At 47.2% G+C, this 17991-nt stretch overlaps 1 protein-coding gene across 1 annotated transcript; it reads right to left on the bottom strand.

The window, feature by feature from the left end:
* Positions 1–8674: 8674 nt before the first annotated feature.
* On the bottom strand, positions 8675–17121 carry CBLN4 (cerebellin 4 precursor). The gene is made up of 3 exons (XM_047770290.1): positions 15552–17121; positions 12523–12639; positions 8675–10000 (listed from the first exon to the last, which is right to left on the bottom strand). Exons 1-3 carry the CDS (start codon positions 15840–15842, stop codon positions 9803–9805), a joined length of 606 nt encoding a protein of 201 aa, XP_047626246.1. The 5' UTR covers positions 15843–17121; the 3' UTR covers positions 8675–9802.
* Between the last annotated feature and the right edge of the window lie 870 nt (positions 17122–17991).

The raw sequence follows: 17991 nt of genomic DNA, 5'->3' as shown, positions 1-17991 counted from the left end.
TCACACTTAATGGCTGCAGCAAAAAGACCATGGGCAATACAAGGTCGCTCACAGCGGAGTTCAAGGACAACTGAGGAGACTGCTAACCGGCTTAGCAGGCAAGGCACAGAGGAGAGCTCCCTTTCCCAAGGTCACTGTAGGGGTGAAGCGGGAGATCCTCTGAGCCACTTTCCCAGAAACTGCAGAGCCACGGGGCAGCGCAATTCCTCATGAACATTTTGGAAGCAGGTTCTAGAAAGCCTCCCTAGTCCTCCCGGCAGCCTCTTCCAAGTGACAGCGACCAAACATCCGCTGAGGGAGAAGCTAAGAGGGCTAACTGTCTCTGACCCAGCAGGCGCCAGATCCTTCCAGAAGTTACATTTCCCTTGCATGAGGATGGAAGTCCTTTGGGATGCTCGCTCAGAACCATTTGCTGAAAGGCGGGTTCTCCGAGGGGACTGAACCCCTCATCAGGTCAGTTTTGGGGGCCTGGACTCAGCCGGAAGATAAGATGGACGTGCTTGCGGTGGGCGGGAAGCCGGGCAGCAAATCTCAACGCTTAGAAATGGGGTGGGAAGTCGGGGACACGGGTGGGTATCACAGGAAACAAGGCCAGGACCCCCTACGCCCCGCACGCAGCTCCGTGGGCAGGTCACAGACAGGCCGGTGGGAGGATGTTTGGACCACGTGACACCCTCCTGCTCCCCTCCCCCCACCCCACTCCTTTCAGGCAGGTAGCTCGCTTTTCACTCTGTTCCTCGAGAGAAATGTAAGGCAGAAAACAAATTGCCTGGAAGACTTTCAGCGCCTCAGCCCTGACCGAGGAAACCCTCCCTGCCTCCCCAATCAGCAGACCCCAGAATCACAGTCTGGATTGAGGGGGGTGGGGCGGCAAGAAAAGCCCAGGAGAAATTTTCTCCCAGCCCCTCCGATTTGGGGGTGCGGTGGGAGTCTTAGAGGCAGACATATAGCAGAGTTATAGAAGATTTCCGAAGGATTGTTTTCCTTGAAAACCTCAATTTGTTGATTCATATTTAACCCGCTGAGCTTTCAAGGAAACTGCTTCTTGATTCATGGGAAGTAGGTTGATTCTCATAGAGGAAGAATTTCCTTCCCCTTCCGGCTCTGCGGTCAGTGAGGACTTTTCACAAACTGGATCCCTCCACACATCCCCACTCCAAACTGACCTCAGTGAGCTTTGAAGGTGCTGAACCATCAAACACACACGCAGTGGTAGGTGGGCCTCATGCCCAACTTCCTATCACTGGAGACGTCCTGGAGAAACAAGACATGACGGACATGGAGTTCCCCTCGTGGCGCAGTGGTTAACGAATCCGACTAGGAACCATGAGGTTGCGGGTTCGGTCCCTGCCCTTGCTCAGTGGGTTAATGATCCGGCGTTGCGGTTGCCGTGAGCTGTGGTGTAGGTTGCAGACGCGGCTCGGATCCTGCGTTGCTGTGGCTCTGGCGTAGGCCGGTGGCTACAGCTCCGATTCAACCCCTAGCCCGGGAACCTCCATATGCCTCGGGAGCGGCCCAAGAAATAGCAACAACAACAATAACAACAACAACAAAAGACAAAAAAAAAAAAAAAGACATGACGGACAGGGCTGAGGAAAGCACACCTTTCTCTCCTCTTCCGGCTGCCACTAACCTTGGAGGTGCTTTTGTGCCAAGTAGGAAAGGGAATTTTTTTTTTTTGTCTTTTTGCCTTTTCTAGGGCCGCTCCCGTGGCATATGGAGGTTCCCAGGCTAGGGGTCGAATCGGAGCTGTAGCTGCCCGCCTATGCCACAGCCACAGCAACTCGGGATCCGAGCTGTGTCTGCAACCTACACCACAGCTCATGGCAACGCCAGATCCTCAACCCACTGAGCAAGGCCAGGGATCGAACCAGCAACCTCATGGTTCCTAGTCAGATTCATTAAGCACTGAGCCATGACAGGAACTCCGGAAAGGGAATTTTTTACTAAAGATACTTCCATTGGAAGGTTGTCATAATATGCTTGTTAGAATATCGTTCTGTCTTCTGCTAGAAAATTACAGAAATATACAAATCATTCTATGTTGCCTATGACAAAAGTGGCACAACCCTTGGAAGGGTGCAGTGTACAACCCCCACAACTGTACATGGCAGCCCCCGTATCATCCGTTGTCCTTTTAGCAAGGCTTGACCTTGAACCACATTATGGTGAAAGCAAGGAGGGTCATGTACAGCAGTTACTGTTTCAAAACTCCCAGAAGGTTGGGCTCAGGGAACACCAACACCACACTCTGCTTTCCAGATTGTAGGATTTCTACCCAGAAAGAGAAGCAGCATTTGCAGACAGGTGTGCAACTTGTAGGAATGATGAAGAAGCAGATTTGAAGCTGACCAAAAGTGGGGCACGCAGGAGGTACGCGACAAGAGTGTGGTTGTTTATTCAGTGGGCACTGGATGTGCCCGAACCCCAACAGAAGGCTCGTGCCTTCCTCCCTTCCTAACAAACTTGGCCTCTCACACTCAAGAAATCGGGGATGACTTTGTAACTCTTGCCAATGGCAACTCATGGCACCGTGCCAATTTCTAGTCGGATAAGAGGACTCAGTGTTTCTTGCCTTGAGTTTGTTAACAAGCAATTCAATCAAAGAAAAGGAAATCCTGCAAAAAATAGGACTTTTGAATGTCTCTTAAGGACTCCAGGGTTCCCTTTATAGATACTTAGAAAATATTGCCTTATCCTCTCATGTGAAGGAAAAAGCAAAGAATCCCAGCTCCCCAGAGACCAGCCCAGGGGCTTCTGAAGTTGCTCCTAAATCTGGAAGCCTCCTGAGGTCTCCCATTCTGAGGGTCTCTCCTTGGGCAGAAAGAGCTGGATGTGGCTTCCTTTCAAGCGGAAAGAACTTCCTTGAGTTACTGACCTGTAAGGAGTCCCTCTTCCCTGGAGAGAAGTCACCAAGCTATTTCAGCAGCCTTACTCTTTCTAGTCTGGCCAGTGCATTTTCTGCGACAGAACCTAGTGCATTTTCTGATGCTGGCTGTGGTTCATAACAACACGTCATAACTCACTCATATAGAGGAGCTAAAACCTTTGATTGTGAGACAGCAGCCTCTTACCTGCAGAGAACTGGCCCTAATACTCAGGCAGAGAGGAGGAAAAACACAGCCCTTGAACAGAAACCACGATCAATTTTACTCCTTTCTCTTTGACTGTCAGGTCAGATAGCAATGAAATGTTATCGTTCGTTTTGTTGAATCGGTTTTTATTCTTGTATATTACTTCTTGGATTGAATGCTTCTGATACCTGGCGTTGCTCCATTTTTTTTTTTTTTTAATGTATTGGGGGCAAAAAAGCATGACACTTTTTCTCTGTGGTGTTAAAAATGCTCATGCTCAAAGTGAAAGCCAAGCTATTTTAAATGAAACACTCGTGGCTGTGTATGCGTCTCTAAATAGCTAAGACACTTAGGGGAAAATGGCCACGCACAACTTATAAAGGAAGCTGAGTCCATTCATGCAAACACAGAAAATGACCACAGCCCCCCCATCCCATCCTGAGACCTGAATTACGCAGAGAAGCCACTGCTGTTGGCGAAACAGGAAGACTGCCCAGTCCCAACAGTGGTCTACAGAGGATAAAATAAAGAAGAGGTTTGTTGTATCACTTAAGGCGGAGAGGTATTTTTCTCACCTGAGTTTCCACAGTGTAAATGCATTCCTTAAATTCCACGGCCAATGGTGACAGCCCTCTTTCCTCTGGGGACAGCCTAACCGGATGATAAAGCCTCATCCTTGTCCTGGACTGTCATTTCCACAGCCGCCAGACCTCCTTTCCAGCGTCATCATCTCTGGCCTCACTGAATGCCCAGGTCACCATGCTCCCACCCACAACAGACCCCAAGCCCGCTCCTGCTTGTCCAGCTCTCTTCCCTCTGGAAGGCCGGGAAAGAAAAACCACTGAACGGCAAGGCTTTTTAAGCCATGTTTTCCTCTTGTCCCAGAGGGGCGGGGGGGGGGGGGCGGAGGTGTAATGGAAAATAGCAACTCAACCTGCATTAATTTCCCTGTTTCCTTCCTCTTAATGTCAAAGCTGAAACATGACACACAACAAACAAGCCAACAAAATTAAAAAGCCCAACAGGATAGAGACAGAGAGACAAAGCCCATTTCTCTGCTCTCAACCCTGAGCCACAACAATTCCTTGCCAGAGTTCTTCATCCTGCCAGGAACTAGCAGACTGATGCCAAGGTTCCTGAAAAACTCCAGTGCCTGGAAAGTCAGAGGGTCATTTAAAGACTTCCTTAGCTCCTAAGACCATATAGCTTCTCATCGTAAGTATCGCCCATTGGACCTAAAACTTGTCAAGAAAGGCCTCCGCCCTTGGATGAATGTTAAACCTACTGACTTGTCTACTGGAAACTGCTGGTGATGTGGTCCTTCCCACTCTCTCTCCCTCCATCTCTCTCTCTCACTTACACACACACTCACACACACACACTCACACACACACACACCCCTTATTGCATGGAACAGTGTCTTCCGAAGCCAAATGCCAAGTGTTCCTCAGAGGCCCCACAATCCCTGGAGAAGGATCACTTCAGGGACAAAGAAAAGCAAGATGTAACTACATCTTTATTTCAGGACAAACGCGGACAGAATGAGGACTGTCACTGTGGGTGTTCTCTCTTCCCCAAGTGGCCACTTTCTGTGGGTGACTTACCTCTGTCTTCACTTCTTTCCCGCAGCCAAGGTCCTCCCGGAGCCCTTCCTCAGCACACACGGTCAACACTCCCGCCAGCCTTTGCTCATCACAGAACAAGACTCTTGTGTGAAAGCCTCGCACTCACGGCCTTTGGCCCCGTGTGTAATCAGGAAGGATAAGAGGCACACATGGGTTCCCCGGTCACTGCAAAGGACATGCCCTGCACCTGCGTGGACTGAGAGTATAAGCATCACCTGGGGACTCTGTGAAAGCGGTTGGAAGCCCAGCACAGGTGGTTCTGATGGAGATGGTCTTTGGGTCTTACAGGCAGTTTTTCACAAAGTTGACTGTGCTTAAGAACCGTGGAGGTGGGGTGGGGCAGAAGGGCTTGTTAAAATGCAGGCGCTGACTCAGCAGGTCTGGGTTGAGTCTAAACCCCACCCCGGTTTCTAACAAGCCTCCGTGATGTGGTTGCTACTGGTCCACAGGCCGCGCTTTGTGGTGGAAGGTCTCACTGTTCCGTGGGCATCACCTGGGAGCGTGTTACAAATGCAGACTCTCAGGTCCCACCCCAGACCTACTGCCCCGAGTCTACATTTTATCAAGGTTCTCAGGTGATTCTCACGCACATTCGTTTGAGAAAATGACACAGGAGAACTTCAGGATCACATTCACAAAGAAGTTGTCCTCTGTAGAAAGGTCAAAGAAGGTCAAAAACCACACAACCCCCCCCCCAAAAAAAACAAATTGGATTCTAAGACATTTGAAACCCAGATTAAAGGCAGGTTGATCTTACAGGGGACAGAGGAACCTCTTTAGAAACCAACTTCTTAAACATGCCTCGCTCCCTCCCAGAGAAAACCTCAAGAATTCAACTTGAGCTGCACAACTCTGAATGTGAATGGCTATTATACGCTGTCACATCTTCCTGTTTTCATTACGTCTCTGTGGTCACTAGGTCAGCCAATTTGGGGACCAAGGGATGACTGTCATCCTGGAGACAGATGGTTTATTTTTTATCTTTTATTATTATTATTTTTTAATCTTTTTGCCTTTTCTAGGGCCACTCCCATGGCATATGGAGGTTCCCAGGCTAGGGGTCCAATGGGAGCTGCAGCCGCCCGGCCTACACCAGAGCCATAGCAATGCGGGATCCAAACCGTGTCTGCAACCTACACCACAGCTCACGGCAACACCGGATCCTTAACCCACTGAGCAAAGTCAGGGGTTGAACCCGCAACCTCATGGTTCCCAGTCGGATTCGTTAACCACTGAGCCATGACGGGAACTCCTGGAGACACATGGTTTAAATAGCCGAGGTGGACTGGTAAAGCCCCGCTCCCTTAGTGAGAAGGCAAAGCAGGACTATCCTTTTAGACCTCTGTTGCTCCTTGTGAAGATCCTAGCTGTGTCTGCTGTCTGGGGAGATCCCAAAAGGGCAGATGTCACCATATCTATAAACTCAGTACTAGCAAAGCATGTAATACATTATAAGGGAAACCTAATCAATGTTGGTTTGAAGATGTTTATTCCAAGAGTCGAAGCAATAACTTGCTAAAAAGTAAAAGCCAGAAGAAGATATTCAGCTATCCAGGTTTCTAGAAGCCAAAAAGAAAGGAAGAAACAGCCTTAAAAAAAGTCCAAAAAAAAAAAAAGGGAAGGAAAACAAAGAAAACAAAAATTTGTTTAGATAATCAGGCTCCAACAGAGTCTGGAATCAAGGAGCCCCCAAAAGCACTTAGAATTAGGGCGATCCTATGTACAAGCTCCCTATTTCCTTCAGTTTCATTTTGTGTCCGGGGAAAATGCTTGCTGCTGACAGTGGCTTGCATTTGTTGGTCAATAGATCGAGGAACAGTCAAAGGAGATGAGGCACACCTAGAAAGGGAGGGCGCTGGCATTAATGAGGGTGGACAGGGCCAATGCAAATTCTGTATTCAATTAGCATTTTTGTGGACAGAGCAATTTCTGAAAACCATTTTCAAGGCCCAGGACAGGCAAAGGAGCATCTGGCTCCGTTTATGGAAATAATTCTGACACCACCACCTCCTGCTCCTCCAGCCAGCCCCCTCAAACTCAGTTTTCCTCTTTTCATCATTCAGATCCTAATATCCCGCTTCTGGCGGGCACAAAAGAGGTTTAGGAAAGATATCTGTGAGTTCAGAGAATAGTAAGATATTTAGAAGACAGGTTAAAAGTGTGCTTTCAACATGCTTCGTTTTATTGGATGGACCCTATAAATATCAGACCTGATCATTTTGCCTTTTTTTGGTCTACTCATAAGATGGTCAGAACCAATTTTTGTGGCCCATCTCTAGCTATACTGTAGCTTGACCTACAGGATAAGTTTGATGTATCTCTGGGAAAATAATATCCCCCTTCTGCCCTCCTTGGCCTGAGTGACAGCTTTACGTGTTATTGACAATAGCAGGCCCTTCGTTGAGCTCCTGTTTTGTGCCAGGCACTTCATATACCTTAGTTAATCCTCACAACCATTTCTGGTTCACAAAAAAAATAACTGAAGCTCAGAGAGGTGAGGAAACCTGCCCAAGGCCACAGAGCCTTGTAGAATTTCATCCTACAGCCATCCAACATCCATGCTGCTCTGACTAAACCATTCTGTTCCTTGCGGCTTTTACTCTTCACTGAGATACTGTCCTTCCAGCCATTATGTTCTGGGGACCTCTTACTCCCTAGTACCAGTTTGGAACAAGTGTCTAAGGCTTTCATTCTGACCTCATCAATCAAATGCCTCATCTCTCCACTGCGGGTACTCCCCTGTGGCAGCCCCCCCCCACCCCCACCCCATCCTCCCATACATCTGACAGCCACAGCTTCGGTGCCTTTTCATATAGATTTTCTCTTGGAGGTTCCGAATGGATTTGCATTCCCAAATATATTCACTGGAGCCTAGGAATTAAAGTCAAGCCCTTTTATGTTCAGAAAAAGAAGGGCAAGCCCCAAAGGATGGCCACAAGCATGTTTATAAAAGATACTCTACATTGGTCTTCTCTGTTAAGCACCAAACTTGCCCTGTCCTGCCTAGGTATCTCATGAAAGCTCCAATACTCTTGAGCCATTTGCCCAAACAATGACTAATAGTATCTTTATCCAAGTATGAATCACTCTGTTGCAATGGAAAGACGCCAACCCTGAATACAGAGAACTATGGGGAAGGTTATGTAAGAGCAGGTACATTTGCAGAGGATGCAATTTGGATGAAAGTCCTTGTGCAATATATTTTTTTTTCACATTATACAATCACAGAGGAGGAAAGATTTTTGACCGAATGCCAGCTGTGGGAGAACTTGCCAAGCAAAACATTGAGGATCCATTGCCAATATCTCCAGATAATTCTTCTTGGGAAAAGAAGAGAGTCTTCCCGTGATGAATCAATGTTTTGACTTGGTGATTAATCAGAATTATACTGCAAGACCGGCCTGCGTGTTTCCTCTCATGGAATCCTGTAACCGCTTCCTCGCAGCCACGAGCTACAAAAGGGGGCCCCCCAAATTGTTTTAATTAACAACAGACCAGGAAATTGAGCCACATCTCCAGATGAGACATCTAAAATAATAGTTCCTCCTCAAAAGAAATCTGCCATCTTCTGTTCTTTAGTGTCAAGAAAGGGGCAGAATTTTTCCCAACGTCTTCAGTTTGAAAGTATTGGTCTTCCCACTTACCGCTCATCCATTCACTAAGCCTCTCATGATATTTTAGGGGAGCTTTTTAAACTTAACTTCCTATCAATAAGTCCTTCTAAAAGGAGAGTTTACTAACTTCATTGATCCCCTTTTGGCAAGCTCGCAACTCCCAGATCTGGACACATTAAATCCAGTAAAGATTTCCTAGGCTGATTCAAGAATATTCCCTCCAAGTTCAGAAAGCTTTTCTTAAACTCCAAGACAAAGAAATGAGATAAAGGAAGGAAAGGATAGGAGAGAGGGAGTTGGTAAGAAAGAGGAAAGAAATCGTGTAAAATATATTATTTCCAAAACCGAAAAGACAAAACAATTCAACGAACGTATATTAACCTTTATTCTATAACAGAGACATAAATAATTGTATGAATTCATACGACCTGTACAAAAGACAAAATAAGATATTGCACTAAGTTTAGATATGGGATATTTGGATTTAATAGTAGCTGAACAGATCAATCTATACAATTTAAGGAGTTAAGGCAAAACCAGATGATAGTTCAAAACACAACAGAAGGTTTGAAAAATAGGTATAATTAAAAACAAGAGTATCCCATCTCCAGTTAATGAAGTGGTCATGTCTAAGGAAAAAAGAATCCCTTAGGGTTTTAATAAAGAGGTTATTATCAATCACGTTAATTAAAGTGAGCAATAAAGTATAAGATTTCTGGTGGAGGAGAGCGGTTTCGTGGGGGTTTGAGGATTGAGCACTTAGAATTTGGGTGAGCAACTTTTTCTGTTAGATTTATGATCTATTCTTCCTGTTAGAAAATATAACTTGGAAAATATGACTCTTTCACATATATAATTAAAATACAACTATGAAGCATTCTTTTTTACTTTAAGGGAAGTCATGTTGGTGAGCTCATAGAGAAAATGTTCGGGCAAGCCGTTACCCTATTTGCAGAGAAGACACGAAGCCAGCAGTTACCTTAAGAGAACCAAACAAACTGATTCCAAAAGAACCAAAACAAGTGTAACCAGTATATCAACACAGCACACAACTCTTTGGCAGTATCCCACTAATTGTTGCTTGAAGTCAGAACTTTTCGAAAGTTCTCGAATTCTCAGACCTGGCTGCTGGTCTTTGAAAATGAAAGAAACAAAATGCCACATCTGCAACGAATTCAGGAAATTAAATTCAGAATAAACTTTGCAGACAGCTTTTAATTGTTACACTTAAGCATAGATAGGTATCAACCTCTGTGAGTCCCGATCCAAGACTGAAACACACACACACACACACACACACACACACACACACACACACGTCATCTGTGGAGCCTGGTACTGGTTCAGACAGGCCTAGAATCCTTAAAGAGAATCCATGTTCACCCATGAGAAACCAAGAAAAGACATCAATCCGACGATGAGGAAATGACCTTCCAGAAACTCGGGGGTGGGCCGCCCCTCAAGGATGAATACCGTGGAGAAATCCATTCTATAGGGGGAAGACCAGAAAGCCAGAGAACGTGGAATACTGCCAGCCTCCAACCAAGTTACCTTTCTCCAGTTTTAGGTAAACCTTATCCTCTTTATCTAGGTAGAGCAGCACCCCATTCGTGGCTGCTTCGCGAGTAACGTCTTTATCCCCAGCAAAGGCAGATATGACAGGTTTTCCATTTAACATTAGGTTAACCTACAAGAGAAAAAAAAAACAAAAATACAATACTGCAAAGCGCTCACTAAAGTCAAAACAAACGAATGAATAAAACGAGATAGACACAGATGCACAGCAATAGAGAACAAACTAGGGTGACCAGTGAGGAGAGGGAAGCAGGAGGGGGAAGATAGGGGTCACGGGCTGAGAGGTACAGACCACTCTGCATCAAATAAGCTACAAGGATATAGTGTACAGCACAGGGAAAGATGGCCATTATTATATAATAGCTTTAAGTGGAATATAATATATAAAAATATTGAATCACTATGTTGTACACTTGAAACCAAAATAATATTCACTGTACTTCAATAGAAAGAAAGAAAGAAAGAAAGAAAGAAAGAAAGAAAGAAAGAAAGAAAGAAAGAAAGAAAGAAAGAAAGAAAGAAAGAAAGGAAGGAAGGAAGGAAGGAAGGAAGGAAGGAAGAAAGAAAAGAAAGAAAGAGAGAGAGAAACGAAGGAAGGAGGGAGGGAGGAAGGAAGAAAGTCAGAGCATCTACAAGGGATCAGGGCAGGGGACTAACAATGTCTAAGACCACCAACCTGGTAAAATATCTGCTGTCCAGCAAATACAGCCCTTTCCTTACAGACGAGCAGACTGTGCTGGCTAAACTTAGTATGATCTTACTGAGTGGATCTTGTTTAATTAAAAAAATTTTAATTTCTCCCAGAGAAATTTCCTTAAATGTTCACAAAAGAATACCATCCGCAGAGAGCAACCTAGATATATGAAAACCGGCTTCCCTTCAGCACGTAAATCAAGCTTTCTATTTTATTTACCTCTTGTATTCAAGAGCAATTTTTTTGGCAATGAAGCAAGCCTGTGGCTTCATTTTTACACTAGTAAAAAGAGCCCCAGTGCCTTTTGCTCTGATCAACCCAAGCATGGCAAGATTCTAGCAATATCCTTGCAGGTTTACTGAGACAAGCAGTGTTAAAAATCAGTTGAAATTATGGACTATGTGTATGTGTGGTGGTTTCTTTTTCTGTTTTCCCTGATAAGAAATGTGTATTAAAAATAATAATCACCACTACTGCTGAAGATTTTAATGATGGATAATTAACAAAGAATCAATTCATACTTATTCACTTCTCTCCATACTACAATTTTGATTATACTGTGTTAAACATTACATAAATATCTAAATATTGAGGCTTGCAAAAAGCTTTTCCATGGAAGTAAATCTGTTGACTACATACTCATTCATGTTAAAAATAATATTGAGTAAACTAGCTCTGAGGCTAATCAATTTATCTATTGACTAGGATATATAAAGTATATCTGGAGTTCTCGTCGTGGCGCAGTGGTTAATGAATCTGACTAGGAACCATGAGGTTGCGGGTTCAATCCCTGCCCTTGCTCAGTGGGTTATGGATCCGGCGTTGCCTTGAGCTGTGGTGTAGGTTGCAGACACGACTCGGATCCCGCGTTGCTGTGGCTCTGGCATAGGCCAGTGGCTACGGCTCCGATTCGACCCCTAGCCTGGGAACCTCCATATGCCACAGGAGCGGCCCAAGAAATAGCAAAAAGACAAAAAAAAAAAAAAAGTATGTCCTAGTATGTATTCTATCATTCATGTGGACATTATATATAATACAAACATTGAACACATGATAAAAAAGTTATCCTAGAGTTCCTTAGACATGTATTGGTGTTACTGAGTGTTAGCATATTTTAAGTTTGTAGGAACTAGCTTCATCATTGTCTTTGAGGGTGAAGTTCCAAGCCCATCCCTTAGAAAGCATAACACAAAATATGCATTACACAAAATATATTAATTATGGAATTGCAATTGGTAAGAATTCACCAACATCAGAGTAACTGAGGATAAACTACTTAAAGCATAAGCCAAAAGCATAAGCCTTTCTTTAAAAGTACATCAAATAATTGTTCCTTCATAGATTTATTCTCAGTGGTTAATTGTAGCTCATAATTTTTAATGATGACAGCAAATTTGTTTTGTTTATTTAACAGGTACTTGGTTTCTTAAAAATTTTTGGCCACGCCCATGGCATGCAGAAATTCTAGGGCCAGGAATCAAACCCCTGCCACAGCAGTGACCAGAGCCATAGCAGTGACAACACCAGATTCTTAACCCCTTGTGCCTCCTGGGAACGCCTATTTAGTAGGTACTTGTAAAGCTCTGATAGTCTTACTAGCTTTTTTTTTTTTCTTACAAGTTCAAGTCATTTCTGCACATGCTTTAAAAGCAATCCAGATCCTAGAAAAAGATTTGTGTCACTGAATTTTTACTGTGTTTTTTAAGCAATTGGTTGTCATTAAGGTAACAAGTTCAGTAGTTTACTTTTCTATAGGCTTCTTGTCATATGCCTTAATAGATGTTCTTGGAAATTAAGTGTTTCAAAAATAAACTATTATAAAGATGGTTGTTAATTTTTTACAACAAAAACATATCTCTGGGGTAAATACTTAAATACATAAGCCACTACCAATACACACGGTTGTGTGGGATAGAGAAGGAACAGTTCGAAAGACATACCTGGATTGTTTGGCTCTGGTAGACTTTAATTACGTGAAAACTGAAACTGTAAATTCCTTTTCTTGGTGCTACAAAGACAGACTCCAGGGTGAAAAAATTACCCACATTTACTAGGATCTACAAATGAAAAGAACAAATAACAGTAAATTATGACAACATTCTCCTCTGTAAGTAAAATGTCTTCTTCCTTCCTCTTTCTTTTTCTTTCTTTCTTAAGAAAGAAAACTACCTTTAAAACCCATAAGAAATACAACATTGATTTCTATTCCTTTTTTCATTAGTGACTTGGAAAATGGATTTCTACATGGGAAGATTCTTCTGTCTTTTAAATGGCATGGGAAAAAATTAAGTAACAGCTTAATATTCATGCCTTCATTTCCAGCAAGGCCCAAGGGCTCTAGAAACATCTAGAAACTCGAGGGCTTATAAATATTAGCTTTACCTTGAGAGTCAGATAAAAGGCATCAGCCGTATATTTATAGGCCCACCCTCTATGAACCTTCAGTATGTCCAGAGGTGACGTTTCCTAGCCAGCCAATCAGCATCCATGGGCTCTCTGCAGTCATTCCTGGACACATCACACAGAGGCCTGGACACTCCCTCTACCGTGTGACATAATCCATGACACTGAACAGTTGGTGCACAGAGTGGTCTGAATGCCTGGACCTCCTCTGAGCCTCCGCCAAAGCTCTGCTAAGATCCATGGCCATTTGTTTCATTCCAGTGCCATCTAGGCTTAATTATAATATTTTGGCAATGACTCAGCCTTTATAGGCTGCCAAAGAGTAGACTGTGAAGTAAATGGCCTTCTCGTGGTCCTCCCATTGTTAGCCACTATCCCCTTATAATTACCTGCTCTTTATTTAAAGTTCAAGGGGCAAAAATGAAGGGTGAAATAAAGCGCTGGTTGCCAAGAAAACAACAGTGCATTCTGTATTCCAAGCTGTTTGGCCTGGCTCTGTTGGTTATGAGAGTAGCTCTGAATTTCAAGAAGTGAGCTCTTAAGCTAAATGTCACATAGGTACATACTTTCCTACGAAAAAGAGTGAGAACGTACAGGTGTGTGTGTATGGGGTGTGGGGGGGTAACTAGGGTTTCTTCCATGTCTCTCGAAGAAATAAACCTATAAGTGGCATTCAAAAAACTAAATGTCCTTATAAAGATACAGTGCCTCTGTATCAATGACAGTCTGCTACTATCTCCTTTAATCACTATATTCATGCTAATACTAAGCCTTTTGCATAATTCCCTAAAGACATACTATTACCTCTGAGCAATGTACCAGAATACAGTGAGAGTCAGGTCGATGTTCCAGGCTCAAATCCCAACTTAAAACACGTGTGTATTATTGTATTCTAAGATTATACCTTTTTCCAAGGAAGCATCAGATTTCTTTCTCTGATGCAGTGATCAATGATCTTACAACAACAAAACACCCCAACAGAGGTTTTAGGAAGATTTGTTTAAGTACATTGGAAATAATTTGAGGTACTTAGCAGGGACTTCCTGAATCAGATACAAGCAGCAGAATTCATTAGCAATAGTGGAAATGGCTGATTAGTGTTGACTACACATAAGGCTGGATGTTGACTCTACACTGTAATTAGAGCATCCAGGCACATCGAGACTTATAAGTAAATGTGTCTCCTTGTCTCGAAGATACATGACCCCCCAGAATGGAAGAACAAACCCTTCTCCTCTTCTAATTGACAGAAAGGTCATTGAAAAGAATGCACTGTAGAGGACAGCATGATGTCCACAGTATTTAATTAATGCACTGAAATACAAACCAGGGGTTGTGCCAGACTTTATTTCCATCAAGATGGAAAATACTGCACCAAAACCCCAAAGGAGCTGCTTAATTCTTTCAAAATGATAGCTACTCGATAGTAAGCCCCAGAGAGGCATTCTCTGTCTTTGGCCAGCTGGAGAGTACATTCCTTGGGAATAAATAAGTAAGGAAGAGAAACGTCACCTCATCCCTTCCTTGGCACAGCCGCAGCTCCACTTAACCTGTGCTCCTGCACGTGTGGCACACAACTGTGAACTACAGAAAGGACTTTGGAATTCAAAAGGCTCCGGGTGCTGCTGGTTTGAAATGATGACTCTGGAGTCTGTTTTCAGTTTTAAGACTCGGTGCTAAGCTGCTATCCCCGGGGTTTCTCATCACCCAAACCCCAGAGCTCCAGGTCGCTAAAAAGATGCCCCGGCATTCATCAGTTCCTCCTCCATCCCTTATCCTGCCCCCCCCACCCCCCGCAAAGTCTGTCTTTCCCCACTAATCTGCAGGTCTCTGAAAAGCTAGGAACCCAGGGAAGGGAGAACAACTCCCCAGCGCTTCCCTCGGGGAGCTCAATGCAGTTGCCCAATTCCTCTTCCTCTCCTCCTCCGCAACTTTTCTCCAAGTACCAGAGAAGGGCTTTCAGCTGCAGCGGCGCCTGCAACGTGTGCGGGGATCCTGGCGGCGGAAAGCTGGGCGAGAACTGACCCAAACCACAGCTCTCCACCCTCTCTGGCCACCAGCGAGATCTCTGCAGAGAGAATGGACCACCCCTCACCCAGCTCTTTTTGGGGGAGAAGCTTCTCCATCTGGGAGAAACGAATCATTCATCCAGCGTCCCAAAGGGTACTGAGCGCCAGAACGGCCTCGGCGGCATCCGCAAAGGAGTCTGAGCTGGGGGCCAAGTCCTGGCCAAGGGATTTGCGAGGTCCGGGGACCAGAATCCCGCCCGCTCCTATGGACCTGTTGCTGTTAAACTTGTCCTGAGCTCTCGCCGCCGGGCTCTGCGCTCCCAGACTCTCTCCCACCGCCCCAGCAGCACTTTCGGAGGCCAGGAGGGAATGGGGGGCGGGGGTGGTGATGGGAGAGACACTGGAAGTTTCAGATCCAGACATCCGGGGAGGTGAATGCCGAAATGATCCCCCAGACCCCAGGACGACCAGCTTAGCCTTGAGCAGGTAGCCCGGGTCTGAGCTGCCTAGAGAGCCCACCCCCGACTCCACAAACCCCGCATCCCTCGAGGTCTGACCTGATCGAAGTAAATGATGCGCGTCTTGTTGCTCATCTCGGACGGCTCGTGGTTGGTGCTCCGCACCGCCGAGAAGGCGACCTTGGAGTTAGCCGCCCGGACCGAGATCCCCAGAGGGGAGGAAGAGGAACCCTTGGAGTCCGTGGCCGGGTTCGAGTCGCACACCACGAGGCACTTGCCTTCCAGCACGATGGGCTCGGTGTCGTTCTGCGCCCAGACGGGCAGCCCGGGCAGGACGAGGGCCAGCAGCACGGCCGGCACCACGGACAGCGCCCGGCGCCCGGAGCCCATGGTGAGCCTCGTGGGCAGCCGCAGCCGGCTGGCGCTTCTGCTCGCCGGCGTCGCCTCCTACCCCGGGACCCCGGAGCTCGGGAAGATGCCAGTAGCTAGATCGACAGCGCTGCAGGAACGGCGGCGGCGGCGGCGCGCACACTTCCACCAATTCTGTGGTTTGAAGTCAAAGTCTCCCCTCGCGCTCTCTCGCTGGTTCTGCTACCTTTGTCCTTTAAGGAGCTCATGCAGAACCCCTACCCCACCCTCCGCCCAAGAATCAGCCCTGCCTGGGGCCCCTGCACCCACCCTTGTTCCTAGGCATCTAACAGTCACCGAACCCTCACACTCACACCTCAAAGAGGAAAATGATAATAAATTCTCACCCCAACCCAAGCACCCCTAGGTATCACGGAGCAGGAAAAACGAAAGGGACTCAAAGAAGCCACGGGTAGGTGGATGCCGAGCGGTGCCGGTGTCGCTCCTGTACGCGTCTGCCTCGCGGCAGGGACGAATTACAGAGGCAGAAGGTGTTTCCCGGACTGGGAAGAACCGGAGGCTGTGTTCATGGCCAGGACGCCGGCGACTCCCACTTTCGCTTGGTCAAAATTTCCCCAAGGCTTGGTGTCTCTCGCACGTCGGCAGGTAGGCAGCGCTAGCCAGGTCCCCAGCACGGAAAGCACAGACTCGCGGGATCAGTTCCAAGGTGCAGGGCGGCTCCGCCGGCGGGGTCCCCTCCTACCTCTGCCGCTGGACCGGAGTCCCTGCGCACAACTTTCTCTGTCCTCGCGCAGCCGGGAGAGCGCGAGGCGGGCACACGCGCGCTATTTATAGGAGCGCACGTCCGGCTGGGGTTGGCTTCCAGCTCAAGCCGCTGGCTCTCGGGAAAGGGGAAGAAGGAGTGCGGTGACACCGGCTGAGCAGCTCGTGCCCGGTGTTTAACGCACCCCTGGAACAAGCGGGGCACACAGCGCTGCTGGCTGCCAGGGTCTGGGGCCACCCCGCCCCGGGGAGCGCGCGACGCGGAGAACGCCCAGAGAGAGGCGCCCCCCGCCCTGCGCCTGCCCCAGCTCCTCGCCTGCTCGCCCCCTCTTCCGTCTGGGCCGGCGGAGGGGGCCGCGGCTCCCCTCGCCCCTGCCGAGCACGGGACTCTGCCGCCGCCGAGCGCCCTCCGAGCCGAGCGCGGCGCTGCCAGGCCCGGATGCGGAGCTGGATGGGCGGCAGCAGCCTGGCGCAGCGCGCTGCTCGGGACCTGGGGACCCGCGCCGCCGTCCCGACCGCGCCTGGCCCAGAGCCTGCCTCACCAAGCCCTGGGGCCTGGGGAGCTCCGGGAGCCTTGGGGCGGACCAAAGCCGGTGGAGGCCGCTGGGGGGAGGTGCCTGAGGCCTTCGGCTCTGGGAAGATGGGCTGGGAAACCTCAGGGCACGCCTTCCCATCCACACCGCGAACCTACCCCAGGCAAGGCCAGAAAAAGAGAGAGGGAGTTTACTCAGCAAGAATCAGTCCTCTGAAACCTTACCCCTAAAAAAAAAAAAAAAAAAAAAAAGCAAGTCCCCCTCCTGAGAATCCAACACCTCTCTCAACGTGCTGCGCGCCCCCGACCCAGTGCCACCCTATTGCCATCTTGGCTACTGATTGGCATCGTTAATCTTCCTCTTCCGTAGCCACCACTAGGAGGGAAAGGTTTGTCTCGGTCTGACCAGCTGTGTGAACTTGGCCAGGTCACTTACTCTTTCTGAGAGGGAGGGACTCCACCAATTAAGGTCCCATCAGCCCTCCAGCTCTTTGACGCTTTGGGGTCACATCACTCCCTTCCCAAATTTCCTTTAGACTCCCAGCTGCCAGAGGACAGGACCCACATCTTTAATCAAAACAGCCTCCCTGGAGTTCCTGTCCATGGCTCAGTGCTGACGAAGCCGACTAGTATCCATGAGGACGCAGGTTTGATCCCTGGCCTGGCTCAGTGGGTTAAGGATCCAGAATTGCCTCGAGCTGTGCTGTAGATCGAAGATGAGGCTCAGATCCCGAGTTGCTCTGGCTGTGGTGTAGGCTGACAGCTGCAGTTCCGATTGGACCGGTAACCTGGGAACTTCCATATGTTGTGGGTGCGGCCCTAAAAAGACCAAAAAAAAAAAAAATCACTATCAGACATTCAGAGCTCCTAGAAATG

This window comes from Phacochoerus africanus, chromosome 3 (assembly GCF_016906955.1).
Source record: "Phacochoerus africanus isolate WHEZ1 chromosome 3, ROS_Pafr_v1, whole genome shotgun sequence".
NCBI classification, from domain to species: domain Eukaryota; kingdom Metazoa; phylum Chordata; class Mammalia; order Artiodactyla; family Suidae; genus Phacochoerus; species Phacochoerus africanus.
Note: the sequence above shows the minus strand (reverse complement) of the source record. Positions and strands in the feature narration are given on the sequence as shown.